The 20,799-nt window shown below is 40.6% G+C and overlaps 1 protein-coding gene across 3 annotated transcripts in view; it reads left to right on the top strand.

Moving 5' to 3' along the window:
* SYVN1 (synoviolin 1) overlaps positions 1 to 16,380 on the top strand; it is a 1,102,750-nt gene extending 1,086,370 nt beyond the window's left edge. For all 3 annotated transcript variants that reach the window (XM_044075840.1, XM_044075842.1, XM_044075841.1), the window contains exon 16: positions 15,452 to 16,380. In XM_044075840.1, the coding sequence (XP_043931775.1) occupies positions 15,452 to 15,612 (161 nt within the window). In that variant the 3' untranslated portion in view covers positions 15,613 to 16,380. The remainder of the gene's footprint in view (positions 1 to 15,451) is intronic.
* The last annotated feature ends 4,419 nt before the right edge of the window (positions 16,381 to 20,799 follow it).

Here is a 20,799-nt window from a genome sequence, read left to right as displayed (position 1 = left end):
AGCTGTCTGCTTGTGCTTTTCCCCTTGTTAGGCAGATGCATTCTGTTTGGGGAAAAAACTTCCATTTTAAAAAAAATTGTTTATTAATAGTTTCCTGTTCAGGAAAATTTATTTTAATAGGAGTTTGTATTTTAATGAAGTGTCGCAAGACTGTATTGTTATTTTAAAACTTTTCTTTTCATATTAACAATTGTTTAATTTGAAAACTCTCTCCTCTGTGGAGAAGTTGTGTTTAGTTTACTTTAGGGGACTGGTAGAGTGTTTAAAAGTGCTTTTTATTATTTTTGTGTAAAAAAGTGACTTAAGACACTTAATTTTTAAAGGCTTTTGCTGCTGTTTTCCCTGGGGATAGAGCCATGATTTTTGGCTTGACCATGGAACATACTGCTGGTCCCATGGTCAGTACGTCTGCCAGTCATAATAGCTTTTGCCACTACAGCAGTCTAGCATTTTGCCTCAGTTGCAGGTGGGTGACTCTGCTATGGCCACTGTTTGTTCCCCAGACCACTCTCTCACCCTGGATCTCTCTGGTGTATGACTTTCAGCCTGTGTGAACCAGGGCTAGCCTCATCCTCTGTGGATGTTGTAATCCCCTTGGTGGGCAAGGGAAACCAGTCTCATCAGTCCTGGGAGAAGGAACAGGGAAGAATTCTCTCTTTTTTTTTTTTTTTTTTGTCAGAATGCTGTGCTTATCCCTGGGGAAGCTGTGGTCATTAGTAACACTGCTGACCCCATTTTTCCTGTCAAAAAGAAACAGAAGATTTAAACATATATCTGCTACTCCTCAGATTCCTTGGATAGTAGTTTACTCGGTCTGGCTCTGTTTAATTCAGGCTACTGATTCTTGTATGGTAGTTTCCGGTAAAAGAAAGGATGACTCTTTTTATGAAGAAATTCAAGATTTTGAATCTGGACTGGAGGATGAAGGGGACAGATGCAGGGTTTTCTCCTAAAATTTTTGATTCATAGCACTTAGTTTTTGATTCTCCCTGTGCAGGTTTTTCTTCCTGTTTGACTATTTCCAGAATGCACCAGTGTTTTAAGCTGATGAACACTTTCGGTTTCTCAGTCACTCAGAAAATACTATGAGCTGTTACAGAAGGAATTTCTGGAATTTGCACCCATTTCTCCAGTTCTTTCAACTTTGGGGGATGTGTGTCACTGTCTACAATTTTCCTGATAGCCACCAGTCCCCAAAAAGGCAGATAGAATGTATGAAGTTCCTCAGCCTAAGTTTTTTTTTTTTTTTTTTTTAAATAAACTCTTCTCAAACCTGACCCAGCAGCTATAGCTTTAGATAATTCTACTGCTGCTAAACATGTAGCTAATTCTAATCCTGCTCTTTCTGGTAAGGATACAAGGATTATTAAGTATTGGAAAAGTGCATGCATGTACAACTTTTATTTTTGGAATTTTGAACTGTTAGGCTAGTGTGTTAGTTTATTCTGACCTGTTGTGAAAATATGAGGAATGTTTTGTTAGCAGTTTCTTCTTATGAGGAAAAATCTGCTTTAAATAATTTAGTTCAGTGGTACAAGTGACTATCCATTGCACCAAGAGCGTTAAAATGTCTAGCTCCAGTTATAGCTCATTGCAGGCTGCAGGGTAGTATCCATGTTTTTCCATATTTAGATGACTTCCTTATCTTTGCAGAATCTTTTGCAAAGTGTCAGGAGTCTCTCTTGAATGAGAGATCTGTTGCACAAGTTGGGATTCCAAGAGAACATTCAGAAATCTTTCTGGACTCCCTTACACAGGATTAGGTTCCTGGGATGTCAACTAGACTTCAATGTTCAAAGAGCTTTTCTTCCACAGGGGAAAAAAAAAAACATCTACATCTATTTCTAAGGTTTTCCAGGAAGGCTTTGGTCTCTGCGAGGGAATACCTCAGGATTTTGGGTGCCATGGCATCTATGATTTTCACAATACCCCCGGCAAGACTTCACATGAGAAAGACACAGGGTCATGGTCCTCTCTACCAGGGCATTGGCTTCATCTCTGTCTTTTTTGAAAAGGTTGGATTCTAGAAGAATTCCAGAAGCAGAATCTTGGTCCTGTGTACATACTTTAACAAAGCATTGCAAGCTTGAGTCCTCCTCAAGGTCTAGATAAGGCTTTGCTAGGACCATTCTCCGGGGGATCCTCATTCCTTCTACTGCCACCTCCTAAATGTACTAAGTTGGGGTTATCTACCCATATAGCTAAGGCTACTGCAGCAGTGATCAACATGATGAACATAGTTCAGTTGTGTAAGTAAACTTGCCATAGGATTTAGGTATTGAAATGGTTACCGATGCATTAGCTGTTCCCTCTTTCCATCATCCTGGTTGAAGTCTTTTTGGTGCTGGTAGCATTGTTCTTCCAGGGCTCAGCCTTCCTGTCTGTATTGGCATGAAAGCTATGAAGGGCTTGGTGTGCCGAAACCTGTCTTTTTAGTCAGCTGACAGTTTGGGTGCATGGAAGGTACCCAGAATCTTTGGTAGCCAGGCAGCTGTTATAGCCTATGCAGGATGTAACCCACATAGCTAAAACTACTGCAGCAGTCATGCAAACGTCTACTGTCATGATACATTTATTTACACAGCTGTACTTTTTTGTAGCTCAAAAAACACTGGGTACCAGCTGTGTCACTTTTTTTTCTAGCTTTACTTTTATGAAAGATAATCACAGATTTCATTCCTTCTCTTATTTTTCAAAAGCAACTTTTAATATAAAAACTTATTGGAGGTTAGATTTACTGCGGTGGTGGTGCTGCGGTAGCGTTGTCGCCTCACAGTAAGATGTCCTGTTTGATTCTCAGCTAGAGCATCTTCTGTGTGGAGACATGCGTGAATGGGCGTACCTTTGTTGAAGGTTGTGCGTCCGGGCTGGCAACTCGGCATGTAAAAATCTACTGCCAATCATTAGCGGACCGGAGTTCCGCTGTGGCGACCCCTAACCGGGAAAAGCCGAAAGACACAACAATTGGAGGTTAGATTTATTCTGTAATAATTTCCTGACTAAGATCTGTTAACTTGCATCTTTGTAGCAGATGAATATGACATGGAGATTTTCATTCCTGAATTCTTGCAGTCTGTTTAATTTTTACTGTAAGAATTTTAATAAAATGACTAGCAATCTAACTGTGGAAGCCTTCTGCGGTCAGTAACTCTCGGGATTTTATCTTCTGCTATTCCTGTCAAATAACATTTCTAAACTCTCTTTTTCCCCACAATAGGGACATCCATGCTTTGGATAGCTTAGTATCTTGTGTCAGGTTAGGATGGTGCACCTAGCTCTTGTGCTGTTCTTTTTATGCTTCATACATGGGCTGTCTTTCAAGTCTCATGTTTGTGTTTGAAAAAAGTTCAGAAGTTTGTCTGAAGTCCTGAAACCAGGTCTTCCTTTTGAGACTGGGACCCACACCAGAATTGTTTCTACTACTATGTTAAGGAGCCAAGGTCAATCATTCTCATACATGGCAGCACTTTGACCTGGGCGTTCACAGGAGAAGAGGCCTTTCTCAACTGAATCAAGAGGGTGGCAGTAAAAGATGCTATTTGCATGGACTTGCCAGAGTGGCTCCTCGCATAACTTACTATGTAACAGTGGATATTTGTCACATTCTTTTACTGTTGTGTTCACCCTCAAGGTGGCATTTCCCACATCCTGCTCATACCTCTTAACTGTCCAGATTTTTGCCTCAAATTTTTGCACTGTTCCTCAGAAAAGTCTTTTTGTCAAATCACTGGGATGATCTGAGGATTGGAATCATTAAATAGTGACATACATTTGAGTTTCAGATTTCAAATCCTTCAAAAAATGAATGCTAACACAAACCCTGTTACTGTAGCAACTTTCTAAGTTTATAAAAGCAATATTTCAAATCTGTCCCTATTTTTGGGTATTTGTACCCCCATTTTTTCAGGTTTTGCCCAGATTTTTTGCACTAAGAAGTTGAGAGGTATGATGCTGGGTTGTGAGCTTCCTCACAGCTAGTGAATGACTGCGCTCAACTCTGTTTTTGGCCTGCAGTGAGAGGAAAAAACATCTTGAAGATTGCATCCCATAATATATGCAGCAGTTGTCCCATGTTGGAGTATTCTTAGCACACCTTTACATATCTTGAATACACAGAGGTGCTCTCAAATCTCCACAATTGTCTTCCTTAGTTGTCCAGGACTCACTGGTTAGGGTAGAAGCGATTCTGCAAGTCCCTCTTACACCACTTTGCACCATTGGATCAGCCCAAATTTTAGACTTAGTTGTGTGGTGTCTGGTGGAACCTCTTCTGACTAGGGTGGGAGTGTATTAAGGAATACAGCCTGATGCTTTTGGATGTTCTATGTAGGCCTCAAACCTAAGTGTATCTCTGCTATGAACACTTCTTTAGGCACCAGGAGCCTTGTCACCTGACTCTGATACTCGTGAGTTAAATACTAGAAAATTCACATGCTGTGGAGGTACAGGTTGTACTTTGTGTGTAGGTGGGGGGTGCTGGTAGGATGATTTGGAGGTTGTAGACATTCTTGTCCTGAACTGTACAAGAACAGTGAGAGTTATTCTGTTATCTTCCTACTGTTTTTAGCCTTCCTTTGGGAATAAGCTCAGACTGATGAACATCACTATGGCCTGGCATTGTAGTTTGTTTTTCACCCCAGAAACTCTTTATTATCTGGCTAAAAGTGAGGAGTTTTGTATCTTGTCATTAGCATGTTTTGTTCAGCAGTTTATTGATGCCCTGAGTAGTATATTGCACCAGAAATATCAAACTGCCCTAGGTGGTATTTTTTTTTGTGTTAGTTTGCAGGATCAGCCCAGTGGATGGCTCCCCTTCTGAACCCACTTGACCAATTTTTCTAGTTACTTCCTGCCTGCCGCAGGGGGTGCATGTGTAAACCACCCAAACAAAGCAGCATATCTCATGTAGCAAAATTAGCCGCAAGTCTTGTTGAAGACAAGCACATACTAATTCTTATAAATTTTGATTATTTGTTAAATTAGGCCTTTCATTTTCTGCTGATGTTCTTCGTGTTTCACTGTTGCAGTCATTACATTTGGGTAATCTGCTGGCAGGTTTCCGTCAGTCGGCCTGAATAACAAAGTCTTGGGTCCTGCGTCGGTTGCTGTCTCCTCTTCCATGACCTCAGGTCATCAGGGGTGTAAAACATGCAGCTGACGCCATTTTATTCAGTCTTTCTTGCTGCGTGGTGCCCAAAGCAGAAGCAGTTTGCAAGTGCCGATGGGCCGACTCCTGAAATTTTCGTATTCGAGTTTCAGAGCCGAAGTCTTCAAACTACAGCTAAGTACCCCTTTGGGGAAACTTTTTCTTGTTCCTTACCGATGTCAGTAAAAGTTAATAACTGCAATACTTGTGGGAAGCAAATACCGCATAAGGATTTCCATTTGTACTGTATTCCTTGCTTAGGCCCTGATCACAACGTGCCTTGCTGTCAGTTTTGTGCTACATTTAACCAACGCACTATTAAGCGTCGGTATATTTTTGCTTCCAAATATTTATGTCAAGATTTAACTATCCTGAAATGTCATCGGTTAGCAATCAGACTACCAGAGTTCATAAAAAATGCAAAGAAAAAGACAGAGACAGACCGTCGAGGTCCAAAACCGACTATGGAGATTCTCCTAGGTCAGTCGCCAGTTCGCCAGTACTCAGTGAGGCGCTTTCGCAGCCTCTGATACCCACTACTTTTGAGTCGCAGGCCTCTACCAAGACACATTCGGAGTCCGGTATGCCGCGAGATTCTTAGAGTATTGAACCCGCGGATGTCTCTCCCTTGATGGGTCCGGAGCCGCTGAGCAGGCACCGGCTTCTGAGGGTGTTTTCAGGCCTCAACATTTTTATATTAAACCAACGCCAGCAACAAAAACAAGGTCAAAAACAACTTCTGTGTCTAAAAAACTGACGCATGAACCACATGTTCAGGCCCCTATGCCTAAAAAAACGATGTTTAAAATGGCCGAGGATTTAATTACCTTGATCAGGGGTTCCCAACCCCCCCTGCTAAGAGGCCTAGGCAAGGCACTGATTATGAATCTTCAGATCAGGTTTCCATTTCTTCTGATTCCTCTTCTGATCAGGAATTTTCTCTTCCACCCTACGAGGATTCTGATGCAGAGGAATCCATCCCATCTGCATCCCCTCCCGAAGATTACTCTTTTGGAGAGACTTTACATACTTTAAGGGAACATTTTCACTGGGAGAGACAGGACTTCTCTGAATCAAAAAAGAGGCTTAGGGATTTCCTTCTTCTTCCTCAACATAGGCCTTTGGCAATACCTCTTGTATTAGACATTATTGATGTGTTCTTGAAATCAAGCATGGCTCCTGATTCCCTGCCTCTGGCTCTTAGTAAGCCAGACAGATATTACAGGGTTCCTGACTCCCACAAATTTCTTTTCAAAAATCCTGCTGCTGATCCTGAGACTATTTCTCAGGATCCCAAGGGTATAAAGGCTTCTACAGCCAAAAATCCGACCCCTTCTGATAGAGATTCCAGGGCACTGGATAGATGGGGTAAGAAGGTTTATACATCTGCAGCCTTGGCAATCAGGGTTTTAAACTGCCAGTTTCATATGCTTAAATATCAACAGCATGTTATGGGCTTACTGAAACAGAAAATGATGTTTTCAGATTGTGTGGAAATTAAAGGGTTACAGGATTTATTGCATTCAGCAACAGGTTGGAAAGCATACTTTGCAATGTGGTTGTGATTCCTTGGAGGCCTCTTGTAGGGCTGCCATTACTGGATCTGTAATTAGAAGGCATGCCTGGCTCAAGAAGCAAAATCTTCCTGATCATGTTAAAGCTAAATTGTTGGATGCCCCTTTGCAGCATGATACTCTGTTTGGTAATAAGGCAGAAGAGGTTTTAAAGAAAATGGAAGACAAAGCTAAAGCTATGCAAACTGTAAAAGATTTCTTGCAAGTGCAGCCACCCAGGTTCAGTAGGCACTGGCCTACTAAAAATTGGTCCTTTCCCGTGTCCAACAGAGCCACTCAGGGCAAATCCAGGCACTCAAAAGGCTCCAGATATCAATCACAAGGTTCTTACAGGTCAAAGCAATGGGGTGCGTCCACCTCCAAATCTGGAGGAAACAAAGCACAACCCTACAGTAAGCAGTCTCGATGACTTTCCTCTACCATCACCAAGCACTTATCTTTTGGCAGCCCCTTTGAGGGGAAAACTAGCACTTCATGCTCAAAATTGGCAGTTAATTGCCCAGGACAAGTGGGTATTAAACATAGTATCCCAGGGGTACAGATTTCATTTCCATACTTTGCCAATTCCAAACGGATGGCCAGATCTGCCACAGAACCAGTGGGCAGAGGCCCAGAAACAAGTCATGTCCCTCGTGGATATAGGGGCTATTCAACCGGTACCAGAAAAGGAAAAAGGATAAGGTTTTTGTTCAAAGCTTTTCCTGGTACCCAGAAAAGACAATTCATGAAGTCCAATACTGGACTTATCGATTCTGAACACATTCCTGGACATTCCAAAATTCACAATGCTGACTTTACAACAGCTACTGCCTATGCTAAGCAAGAATGCTTGGTTAGTAACTCTAGACTTAAAAGAGGCATACCTGCATATCCCAATAAGGGAATCATGCAGAAGATACCTCCGCTTCAAAGCAGGTTTTTTGCATTACCAATTCTCTGCACTGCCCTTTGGCTTATCTACTGCGTCCAGGGTCTTTACAAATTGCCTGGCACCAGTAATTGCATTCTGCAGACAAAGAAGCATTCAAATTTATCCATATCTGGACGATTGCCTCATTCAAGCAGAGGTCAAGGACACTCTTCTTCAATATTTGGCGTTTGTAAAAAGGCTTCTAGCTTGCCTAGGGTACACCATAAACGAAAATAAATCACAACTGGTACCCTCTCAAATAATTACATTCCTGGGTGCAAGCCTTGACTACAACTGCCCAGATGGCTTACCTCACGCCAGACAAACAAAGGCAACTGACAACATACTTCAAATGGCAACAAAAACCCAGTTATCTGCAAGACAAATTCTGCAGGCTTTGGGGTTCATGGCATACTGCATTCTACTAATTCCATATGCGAGACTGCATATGAGGAAACTTCAATGGTACCTAGAAAGTTTATGGAGTCAACATTGTCACAGCCCAGAAACAATGATTCCTCTCATTCCCTGCCTACAGCAGGAACTTCTTTGGTGGGCAGAGACATGTCACCAAAACAAGGGACTGTCATTCACTCTACCCCCTGCCACCCAAACCCTAACTAGATGCATCAGACTATGCTTGCGGGGCCCACTTGGCAGGGAGATGCATTCAGGGCAAATGGAGCCCAAACCAAATGCATCTGCATATCAACCAGAAAGAAATGCGAGCTGTTCAGAATGCTGTGACAGCCTTCAAGGACTTACTTCATTCAGGACAATTACTGATAAAGACGGACAACACCACAGTTATGTGGTACATAAACAAGCAGGGGAGGTACACATTTCTACCCTCTTTGCAGACTAGCCATGGCCTTGTGGAATACAGCCTTGACATACCAAATACATCTCCAAGCTCAATTCCTGCCAGGAAAGCAAAATACTCTGGCAGACGACCTAAGGAGAAATCTTATGGACCCGCACAAATGGAAACTGGATCCACAAATCTTCAGCATCTTAACACAGAAATGGGGGAGCCCAGACATAGATCTATTTGCCTCTCCCCAAAATTATCAATTGGACAAATTCTGCACAAGAGCTCATCATAAAAAAGCATGGAAAGTAGATGCTCTATCCTTCAGCTGGATAGAACCTATCAGTCTATGCCTTTTCTCCCTCTGCCTCTTCTCTCCAAGGTCTTACCAAAAGTCAGACAGGAAAAACCAAAACTTATCCTAATTGCTCCAGACTGGCCTCGCCAGCACTGGTACCCGCTTCTAAGCCTTCCGACATGGTACTAGCCGCAGCACACTCTGCTCCAAACTCTGAACCTTGCAGCATGGCTAATCAGCTAATTCTTCAAGCCACACCTCTCAGTAAATCTGTGATGGATATCATTTTGGAAGCCAGAAGGTCTAGTACTAGAAAATCTTATGCTGATAAATGGAAGAGATTTTGTGCTTGGAACCAAGCACAAAGAATAGACACAGCAAAGCCCAATATTCCTCAGATTTTACAATATTTAACTGAGATGCCTGACAAGGGCATATCTTTCTCCTCAGTAAAAATCCATGCCTCTGCCATCTCGGCTCAGTACAACACGGAGCCCTCCCCTCTTTTCTCATCCACTGCTTAAACAGTATCTTAGAGGGGGCCAAAAATTTAAGGCCTCCCAGAAGAGCACCAACTCCTACATGAGACCTCAATTTTGTGCTGGAAAAACTCACCCTGCCTCCTTTTGAACCAGCAGCAACTGCAGATATACAATTTCTATCTTGGAAAACAGCTTTTCTTTTGGCAGTCACTTCAGCAAGAAGGATTTCAGAACTACAGGCTCTCATGGCAGTGGAGCCTTTCATTATATTTTACCCGGACAGGGTGTCCCTCAGGACCAATCCTTCTTTTATGCCTAAGGTGTGGTATCCAGTGTGGCTCTTAATCAGACCATTCACCTGCCAACATTTTACCCAAATCCGCAGAACAAGGGGGAGCGGATTCTGCATTCATTGGCTGTACACAAACAACTAAGATTTTACTTAAACAGGACCATATCTCTAAGAAAGTCTGAGCAACTACTGGTAGCATTTGCTGCAAGATTAGAGGGGAAGGCTATATCAAAGTAGACTATTTCTAAATGGATAAGCCACTGCATTCATTTCTGCTATTTGCACCATGGTAAACCTGTGCCCAAGGGGGTCAGATCACATTCCACCAGGTCTTCCTCTACTTCAGCAGCTTTTCTCAGAGGGGTCCCAACCAAAGACATTCTAGAAGCTGCTACATGGAGCTCTGTTCATACCTTCACAAAGTATTATCATTTACCTCTCTTCTCCAAATCCAGGGTAGGCTTTGCTACTGCAGTCCTGCAGGGCCTTATAGCCGCTCCTAATGCTGTTTAGTTCCATCCTCCCATCCATAGCTTTGGGATTCTACCCAAATGTAAGGACTGCAACAGTGAAACATGAAGAACATAGTACAGTTGTGTACACTTACCATAAATGTAGATGTTCGAGTGTATTCACTTTTGCAGTCCGGGTTACCCACCCGCCATCACCCATTCCATACCTTTTCTTTCCTTCACTATACTCAAAAGCCTTTGTGGTGTATTTCCTTTTAGTTGGAGGTAAAGTTTGTTTCTAAAAATGCATTTATATTTTTACTGTTTATTTATATATATATTTCTGCTCCCCATTTGGGGGGCACCTGACATCTGGGGCAAGAAAAACTGAATAAAATGGCGCCTGCTGCATGTTTTATACCTCTGATGACCTGACGTCATGGAAAAGGAGACAGCAACCGACACAGGACCCAAGACTTTGTTGTTCAGGCCGATTGAGGGCAACCCTACCAGCAGATTACCCAAATGTAATGACTGTAACAGTGAATACACTCAAACATCTACAGTTATGGTAAGTGTACACAACTGTACTTTTTTATAGCAGAATTCTTAGTAGCTTTTACTATTTTTTTTCAACTTCTGAAAATATTTTTGGACAATACTGTTGTGCATTTTAAAATTGGTGGAAGATGTTGCATTTTTACCACTTCTGTTCTTTCATCTTCATGAATGTTTCACTTTTGTAATAATGTGTACTTACTGTTGTGCAATGTATGTTTTGTCTTGATAGTTAATGTATCTCTGGTTCTGAATAATTCATATAGAGAACCCTTTCCTTGTGGTAAGGAGTCATTTGCTTTGGATTGGGTTACATCTGTTTCTTACCTTTTCCAGTTCAGGTACTCTGTGGATCAGGCTCTGGAAAGGCTGTGGACCTTCTTGAGTCCAGGGTAATGGAGTACAGTAGAAAGTCGATTATCCGAATGAAGTGAGACCTAGGGTAGTTCAGATGACCAGACTGTTCGGATAATCAAACAGATAATTGAACCGGATAAAAAACTTCTAAAATCTTGTTTTTTTCTGCATGCAGGGAATACACTTTTCAATCATTCAGAGATTCCAGAAGACAATAAAGAATATTTTTCACACATGCGTACAAGCTCAAAAAACATATACAAGCAAATATGTATAATGTTTACGTATTCAGACTTTATGATTTTTTCCACCCAAAAACTTTGGAAGGCTGCATTCGGATAATTGATCGGATAATCGACTACTGTATCTGAAAAATACTATTCACGTAGCTTCTATTTTCCGCAGTGAGACTGTGTATGATCAGGCCACTGAAGAACTGTCCGAGGACCCTTCACAAATTGAAAACAGTCTTTTGACCATTGTGGAAGGTGTGTGTAAGGTCTCTTAGCCTTCATTGCTGCATCACTTCTTTAGGGAGAAGAATCCTTGTATGGAGAATGAGATTGGTTCCAGGCAACAGACATTGTTGCCTCAACTGTTTGTGTTTGAGTCCTCTGGTACACCAGTCATAATCCTAATAGCTATCTTTGATTGAGTGTGGTTTGCCACTTGTCTGAATTTGGCTGCATTTGGAGCTCAGAGAGGTCCTACAGATGCAATATGTGGTTAGTAATGGTTATATCTTAGAGCCATTAGTTTCTCTCCATAACAAGCAGACCATTTCAGCATTAATGTTGAAACAGGCCCATACTCTGCACAGTGGGACCACAGCACTTCTTCTTCTTGGGAGAAAGACTAGGGTTTTTACTTCTACCTTTTTATGGTTCAGAAGGGGAGTGGAAAAATCTTGTACCATCTTGGAATTCATCGACTTCAACAAACATAATTCAGTATCTGAAGATATTCATCATATTTATCTCTGCTGCTGCAGTAGCCCTAGCTATAGGGATTGTATCCTGCCAAGGATATAACAGGCAGCCGTCTTCCAAAGCTTGTGACCTTCCACATGCCAAAACCATCAGTTAGCTCGAGCTAAGCTGACTAAAAAAAGAGTCTAGAGAACCAACCCCTTCATAGCTTTCCTTCCACCAAAGAGTACACACTTCTGAGGCTTTTGAAGATTGACATTCTGCTTGTGCTGTTACTTTCTGAGCAGATAAGTTCCCTTTGGAGGAAAAACCTTCTATTAAGAAATGTTTAATACTTTCCTGTTCACAAACGTTAGTTTAAAGCTAGGAGTTTGTGTTTTCATGGACCGCCAGAAGACTATATCATAGTTTTAAATGAGAGCACACCTTTTTCCTAATTGAAAACCAGTTTTTATGTGGAGAAATTGTTTTATTTTCTGGGGCTGGCATATTGTTTTAAAGTATCTTTTACTATGTTTTTGTCAAAAAAGTGACTTTTAAAGGCTTAATTTTTATGACCTTTTGCTGCCTGTACTCCCTGGGAAACGGCCACCATTTTTGGCTTGACTGTGGAACAAACTGCTAGCTCCATGAGCTGTCGGTTTCAACCACAAAAAGAAAAAGTTACCAAACAGCCTTTGTACCATGGCAGGTTAGCAGTTTGCCTTATTCATAGGTGGGTGACTATGCTGTGATCATTAGTTGTTCCTTACTACTCATCGTTTACCACGGATCCCTCTAGTGTAGCACTTAGTCACCACAGATGGGGGGGCATTGCCACGTGCCATGTCCTCTGCAGCTCTGTGGGTCTCCTCATTGAGCAAGGGAGAGACACTGTTATCAGTCCTAGAAGAGAGAGAACAAGGAAGACTTCCCTGTTTTGTCAGAATGTTGTGCCCATCCCTGGGGAAGCTGCTGCTGCCATTAACATTTTTGGCTCCACTTTTTCTGCCAAAAACAAGCAGAAAATTAAACATGTTTCTACTTCTCAAATTTCCTTAGATAGGAGTAGTTTGCTGGGTCTGGGTCAGAGTTTAATTCAAGCTAGTGATATGACTTACAAGGAAGTTTATGGTAAAAGAAAGAGGGGATGCCTCTTTTTCCCAAAGAGATTCAAGATTCTGAATCTGAACAGGAAGATGAAGGAAGAGGTACAATGTTTCTTCCTCAAATTTTAGATTCAGACTGAGAGCAGCTCAGTTTCTGATTCTCCCTAATGGGTTTCCCTTTGAAGACTGTTTCTAAAATGTACCACTGTTTTCAGTTGAAGAACAAGGAGGTTTCTCGGTCCCTCAGAAAATACTATGAGTTGTTACAGAGGGAATTTTCAAACTTCTACCCATTCCTCCAGTTCTGTTAGCATTGGAGGATATGTCACTGCATGCAGTTCTCTTGATAGTCAGCCAACTGCCTCTAAAAGTCAGGTAGACTGTATAATGTTCCTCATTCTTTTATGTTTTTCTTCCATATTTAGACTTCCTTATCTTTACAGTGTCTTTTTCAAAGTGCCAGGAATATCTCACTTGGATGAGAGATATCTCACACAATCTGAGAGTCCAAGAGAACGTTCAAAAGTCTTTTTGACTCCTTCACACAGGATTGTGTTCATGGATTGTCTGCTAACCTCCTCAGTTCAAAGAGCTTCTTCCACAGGAAAACAAGATTCTGGTTCTAAGGTTTTCCACGCAGATATGGGTAAGCTGCAAGGGAATACCTCAGGATTTGGGGTCGTGTGGCATCTGTGATTCTCATGATACCCCTGAAAGACTCCACAGGAGAAAGATGTAAAGGTATCTGAAGTCTGTCTTGACTCAGCACCAGCATCCTTTGTTTTCTTAAATCCCAATGCTAGCATTTTGTCAGAAGAGAAGCCACTTTGTGGAGAATGCAAATATCCATAAATCTGGGTCTTCCTTCTCCCCCTTGTTCTAAATCAGTCTTTCACCACACAGGCCTCAGACTTTGCTTGAGAAACAGTTTTACAGTGGGTAAAAGTGCAAGGTGTGGGTTCAAAAAGGACAGATGTAAATATGAGATGCTTGTCCTAATCAAGCCTCTCAACTCTGAACCATCTTTCTTCCCTGCAACCTCTTCACGTTGTTACATACAACACCACAGGCATGTGGTACAGCACTATAAACTAGATTCCTTCTGTAGGTTTGGGGCAGGCTTTGCTAGGACCATTATCCGTGAGCTCCTGCACAGTTGTCCTTCCTCCCTCCCTCCCATTGACATTAAACTATGGTAATCTTCCCATGTTACATAGGCTACTGCAGCAGTGATCAGTATGAAGAATGTAGTACAGCTGTGGAAGTAAACTTATAACAGTAAATATTCAAAAGATCACTGCCGCAGTAGTCATTGCAACCCTCTCATAGGACCCCCATTTTTGTATGTTTTGTATGCCAGGATGTGGACTTTCATGTTCCTAGCGTTGTCCTGTCTGGGATTTTGCCTCCCTCTCTGTTGGCATGAAAACTCTGACAAACTTGACTTTTAATCAGCTCAGCTCAAGCAGACTAACTGGATGCATGGAAGGTGCCCAAGAAGCTGGTCGGCTGTTTTTTTAAGGCAGGGTATAATCCATATAATTAAGGCTTCTACAACAGTGATCATTCGAATAACAACTATATGGTAAGCTTACTTACACAAGTGTACTTTTCTAGCTGTGTAGCTTACAAGAGGTGTGTCAGTGTGTTTGTTTTAAGTAGTATAAGTAGGATAAGTAGGTAGCAGAGTATTGCTAAACTGAACTGTAAAGGACTGTGAACAATCTTTTGTGACTACTGAGAAAATTTGAAGAATATTCAGAAAGAAAAAGGGTTACATTGTCTTAAAGATTATTTAAAGTTACAAGAGTTATCCAAAGCTCCACTTAGCACATAAACAGTTACATAGATGAAGAAAATGGAGAATACTGACCAATTGACGCCTAAGTTAGAAAATTAATGTGTGCTGTAATGTTGGTGCTCCATTTTGCACCAGTGTCTTATTTCTAGTAGTAAAAACTTGAAGATTATGCATGTTGAACCTTACTAATAATTTTCAGCTGAGTTAAAGTTCAAGTATATGTGTAGGATTTGAAATTTTATTAACACTGGAGGAAAGCACCTCTGGAAGGGTTTTTGCATTGGGAATTGTTCACCTTTACAACACTACAGTGAGGTGTAAAGTGTACTGAAAAAATTCTCTGCTGTTGGAATTTAATTATTATGTAGTAAAAAAGTGCTGCAACCTGGTATAAAATAATATTTTTACTATAATGTCAACTTGTATCATAATTTTATTGCAGGAGATGAGCTTCATAAGAGATTTTTTATGGTGAGCTTATTGATAATAGATCACAAACAAAGGCATTGATAATAGATCACAAACAAAGGCAGTTTCATTCATGTGTAAACAGTAAGAGCTTTTGTAATGTTGATTTTATTGATAAAACATGTTACACACACGGAGTCATTCCGGTATAAAGATTTGTCATAATGTTTTGAGAAATTTAGATTTGTTCCTTGCTGTTGGCTGTTCCACTCCTTCTCATTCTGAACTCAGTAAAAATTTCATAAATCAAATCAGAACAATTAAAATGTTTCCATTTTTTTCCAGCTGAAAGTATCCCTGATTCTGAAGAACTCACAGAACCAAATGCACATACTATTACCTCTGAAGACATGGAAACCAACTCTGCAGAAGATGAACCCAGTACAGCAGAACTGCGTCGACGTCGACTGCAGAAATTGGAACAAACCTCAGCAGATTCTCACTGACCCTTGCATTACCCCCACATGACAGAGAGTGGACTCCATTCTGACCCTCAAAAGAAGGGGTTAGCATGATAAACAAGAGACAAGAGGGAAAAAGAAACTGAATTTATTTTTAGAAAAGATTTTCCAAACCTACACTGAGCCATCTGACTTGCGGGGGCTAACAAAGCGCAAAATCAAAGTACTTGAAACTGTTAGAAAATGTTGCTTTTTTCTGCCCCAAACACAGTTTGCTTTTACTTACTCTTGAATAGACAGCAGTGGCACTGGGTCACTCTAATTTGTAGTATTCAGCTGCCAACTGTGTGTTCATAAATTTTCCAACATGAGAATATCACTTTGCCAGGCCAAATAACTTGATTCTCACAGAGAGCAAGACTTTACCTGCTGAACTGTTTATAGTCATTAGTAGTTTTGTATTTAAATTAAAAAAAAAATAAAATAAACCAGAATAACTAGATGTGAACTTCTAAGATAATTTGCAGCAATTGCAATGCATTGCGGCATTAAATAATACAGAAGAAGAAAAGGGTGATGATTAATTTTATTATCTACATTGGCTGCATTAAATATTTTCATGTTTTGATGAATTTACAGGCATGAACTGTCAGTTTTAATTTGCTCTTTCGTATCAGGTCTGATCTAACGCATTTTAATTTGAGAAAGTGTTTTTCCTCTCTTCCTGGTTTTCCTTGCAGCACATTTTGTAAGGAGACAACAGTGGATTGACCTATTAAAAAAATCCTTGTTAAAAAGGAGTATGTTCAGTAAGACTATTTATCATTTTGGGGTTTTATACTAGAATAGTTTGCCACCATGGAAGAATGGGTGTGATGTATGTGCTGTTCACTTCCACACCGAAAGCTATCAAATTCTGTAGTAATAAAATAGGTAGACATTTGCATTGTCTTGTTAAACTAATTAGTCCATTCTCTTTTTTTGTTAAAATGAAACATAACAGATGATGATAATGACTACATCCTCAAAAAAGTACTTGGTAATTAGACACAGTGCTTAGATATTTTTTTCCTTTTATTTTTTGCTGATTGTGTAATCTTGACCCCAGCTCCTACTCCTTGTTTCTGCCCTCCATGGCATACCCATCAACCTCTTACTGCAAGGTATCTGGACAAAGCCAAAAATAATGGGGGGGTAAGGGAGTTAACAAAGGCCAAAACATGGGGACAGATTGTTATAAATGTAGAAAACTGCTAGAATAATGAGTTTCATGTTAGTATGCATTTTCTGAAGGATATGAAGTCAGTAACTCAAATGTGTATCATTATTTAGTGACTTCAGTCCCCATTGGTTTGACAAAAAACTACAAATTTTATGAGTAGCAGGCCAAAGTGTGAGGCAAAAATCTGGACATTTGAGAGGTATGTTCTAGTCATAACTGTGGACAAGGCTTCCACTCTATTACTTGTCATGACAGTATAGACAGACATCAGGGGAACGCATACCCCCATGGATTCTGACAGTATTACATCCAACTGCCAAACTCCTGAATCTTCCATATGGCAATAATTTTCTTCATTTTATGATAATTTATTGCACATTTGTTTATTTGCTGAATTTGTACAGGGAGTTACCCAGGCCATGAGAGAGGTGAGAAATGCATTGGGGGGTCACGGCAAAGTATTGTAATATAACATCTATATCATTTCCTCGAAGAGACGTTCCATTGAATGCCTCTTCATCGACCCTAAAACCGCAAACTTTCAAAATATCAAACCTCCACATAAGAAATCGCTTACGTGGACGTTCGATGTTTTCAAATTTTGCGGTTTCAGGTTCAATGAAGAGGCGTTGGATAGAACATCTCTTCGAGGAAATAATAGGAACCCATAATATACATAGAAACATGCCTATATTTAATGAAAGGGAATGGCAATTAAATCAGCAGAGGTAAATTAACATAACTGTATAGTTAAATCAGAAATAAGGGCTTGTAAAGTACCTAGATGTAAGCAACTTAAAGTAGTTGCAGAGAAGATGGGTGGTATATAAGCAAAGGTTAGGGATTAGAATTACTGAGGTAAGTTGCACTGAAGAATGTAAACTTACAAACGTGCAGGAAGTTACCAAAACTAATGAAAGCTGATATTTGAAGATGATGTAGAGAAAGATGGAGAAATTAGAGTCAGAACATGGGGGATTCCAGAAGATGGATGGGAGAGGGGGACTGAGTGACCTAAGATAAGCAGCGTTAAGTTCCCAGAAATGTTTGAAGTTGATACTTTTCCACTGATGCTAAGCAGTAGTAATACAGATTTCTTTCTTGACAAACATTTTGTGGCAATTGTTTCCTTACCTTTGTGTAAAGGTCTCAATTACCTCATTTTCTGTTCATGCATTGTGTAAGTTTGTAATTTGTGTTCATCTGAAATACCTCAAAGTTAGTGTAAGAAATAGCCATATTCTGGTGGAGATGTTTTTGTAAACTGATGTTATTACAACTATGTTGTCTTTAGCTTTATTTTCTTTATTTTGTCACCATTGTCACATTGTTTTAAGAGTAGGTACCAGACGAGCAGTGATCCACAGTACTCTGTGGTTCATCTTAAAGAACCTAAATTCTCAACCAGAAGAGGGATAATATGATACAGGACTAGGGTTACTGGTGAATGCTTGGTGGCCTTATAACCTACAAGGCCATAAAACACTGCATGGAACCATCATTTGCATTTGCCACCAATACGGTTGTCAGTCAAGTGGCATGCATAAACAAGATAGATGGACCATGCATTGACAATAAAACTGTTCTTTGGGGCACAGTGTGTCATTTTACTGAGTAAGGAGCTGGAGTTTGTGTATGAGATTGATCTGTTATCCCTACAAGTAGCTTGGCTTTGGAATCATATTTCTCAAACTTGGATGGTCTCTTTCCTTCTCTGGAGTTGACCCTCTAAAGAAGATGCAATGTGGTTTGGGGATACTGTTAAGACCCTGTCTGTGCGCTATTCATTTGGAACTGTCAGAGCAACTACTACAAGTCAGAGGAAGGAAAACTCTGCATATATGCATCTAACAGCTGTTCACCTTGTTGGAGACTGGGATCCTCAATTTCTGTAATTCTAGGTGGATACTTTGGTGCTTATGTAGGAAATGAGGGAGATAGTTGTGATTTGGTGGAATGGCTTAATCCTTATCTAAATCAGAGTGGTAAATTATTTTTGGATTTCTGAACTTTTGAATTGCCAGTAACAAGCACCACGTTAAGTATTATATATGAGCACAAGGAAGACCTTAAGTATAATTGGTAGCTGAACTCAGTAGACCAGAGGTCAAAGATTGACTTTGCAGTCCTGTCATCAGCGCTAAGACCATAGGTTCTAGACATGTAGGTCAAGATAAGTTCTGAGCTGTTAGCTGATCATCACTTGGTGGTGAGTTGAGTTAATGGCTGGTGCAGCTGCTGAATAGAGCCAGAAAACCCAAACTTTAAATGAAGGAATCATGGATCTACTCAGGTGATGCTACTGTAATGGACTAGTTCAGCTTCCACCTCCTGTAAAGTTTCTTTCATGTATCTGGCATGGTTGGGTATGTGGAGTCTGAATAGGCCATGTTTACAAATTGACTAGTTCAGACAATGGCAAGGAGCTATGATAAAATGTTGTTGCTTGTTATAGCAGTAATGCTGTGAAACTGGTGCATGTTGGCATTCCAAAAATGCATCATGTTAAAGAAAGCAGACTTGTGTGCAATGCTAGCAGCAGTGTCTTCAGATTTAATCGGTAGGTACCGACAATTCAGTAAGGCAGTTGAATGTGGTAGCTCTCAAAGTAAAGGCTAGGTGTTGAAGGAGTTGGGCAAGACCATGATGGGTTCAGAGAGGTTCTGGCAGGGGAAAAAAAATGATTTGAGAGTGAGACAGTAATGCACAGGTGCAGAAATTCTGATCTTGAATTGAGTTACATTGTTAAGAGGTGGAAGGAAAAATGAGGAACTTGTGAATCTGGTGAACAGGTCTCCTGTGTGGAGGCAATGCAAGAAACTGGAGGCTTAATTAGTCCTGTTTCAGTATGTAAGATTACTGTCACAATTTTAGTTATGTGGCAAGGCGGTAGAGGTAAGATATGGCTAGAGAACTGAAGATGATGGACATTAACCCATCTTTCTAGTGTTTAGAAGGCAGGAACTATGCTTTTTTGGACTGGCAAAGTGGGATAGGGTGCATTCCAGTTAGAGATCATCATGCTTCTCAGCCTCATCCCATCATTATTGCCTGTGATTCTAGAGGAGTAATATGACTGTCTTGGCCATGGGACAGTGGATCAGTTCCGTTTTTGCATATATTTTTTGCAAGGGTCATGGAAGTTTCAGTAATGCTTACACATTTTTTATACTTTGAGAATCATGTTATCACAACCAAGAATGTGTTGTAGCAGTAAATGGTCCCAAGGCCAATGCTGCATGCCATTCTGTCCTTATATTTGAGACATGAGTCTTGTGCCCACATTCTTAGAGTTGGAATAAATTCAAGATTGGGATATGACTCCACCTGAGGCATGCCTTGTTTCCCCTTTTGTTTGTCCTATCCTAGACGTATCAAGACCTGGCCTAGATCTTGAGGGTATCCATGATGTTGAGGATGGCAGTTATGTTTGCAGATGATGATGTCTTTTATTATTCATCTCTAGTAACTGTAACCTCTAGTATGCATTGGAGAGATTATTTGAGTGTGAAGTAGTTAGTATGATGATCAGAACCTCCAAATCAGTGGTCATTTTTCTTTCCCAGAATAGAGAAGATTTTAGGTCAGAGAGAGAGAGAGGAGCAGCTACAAATTCAGGATAGAAGAGTTTGTGTCATGGAGTCTTGTTTATAAGTCAATATACAATGTGGATTGAGTGGCAGATACTGGCAGTTACATTAGTATTGCTGGTGCTTGTACCCAAGTATGGTGAAGCAAGAGCTTAGCAGAATGAAGCCCCTGGGACAGAACTAAAGTGTGGGTGAGGGATTGCATTTCAGCTTTTCTGGAAATGCCTGAGGATTCCACAGAATAAGAGGGAGAGTCACTTGACATAGGGAAGTCTGGTCTGCCATGCATAACCTAACTAGCACCACAGCTATTATCCAGGACAAGAGGTTTAGTAAATTGGTGAATGAATGAAAACGGTGAGCAATATTCTATATGAGAAGGTAGAGGTTCATAAAAGTTGCTTTTCTATTATATGTGTG

The sequence above is a fragment of the Protopterus annectens genome, chromosome 6.part1 (assembly GCF_019279795.1).
Source record: "Protopterus annectens isolate FY-2018-M chromosome 6.part1, PAN1.0, whole genome shotgun sequence".
NCBI classification, from domain to species: domain Eukaryota; kingdom Metazoa; phylum Chordata; order Ceratodontiformes; family Protopteridae; genus Protopterus; species Protopterus annectens.
Note: the sequence above shows the minus strand (reverse complement) of the source record. Positions and strands in the feature narration are given on the sequence as shown.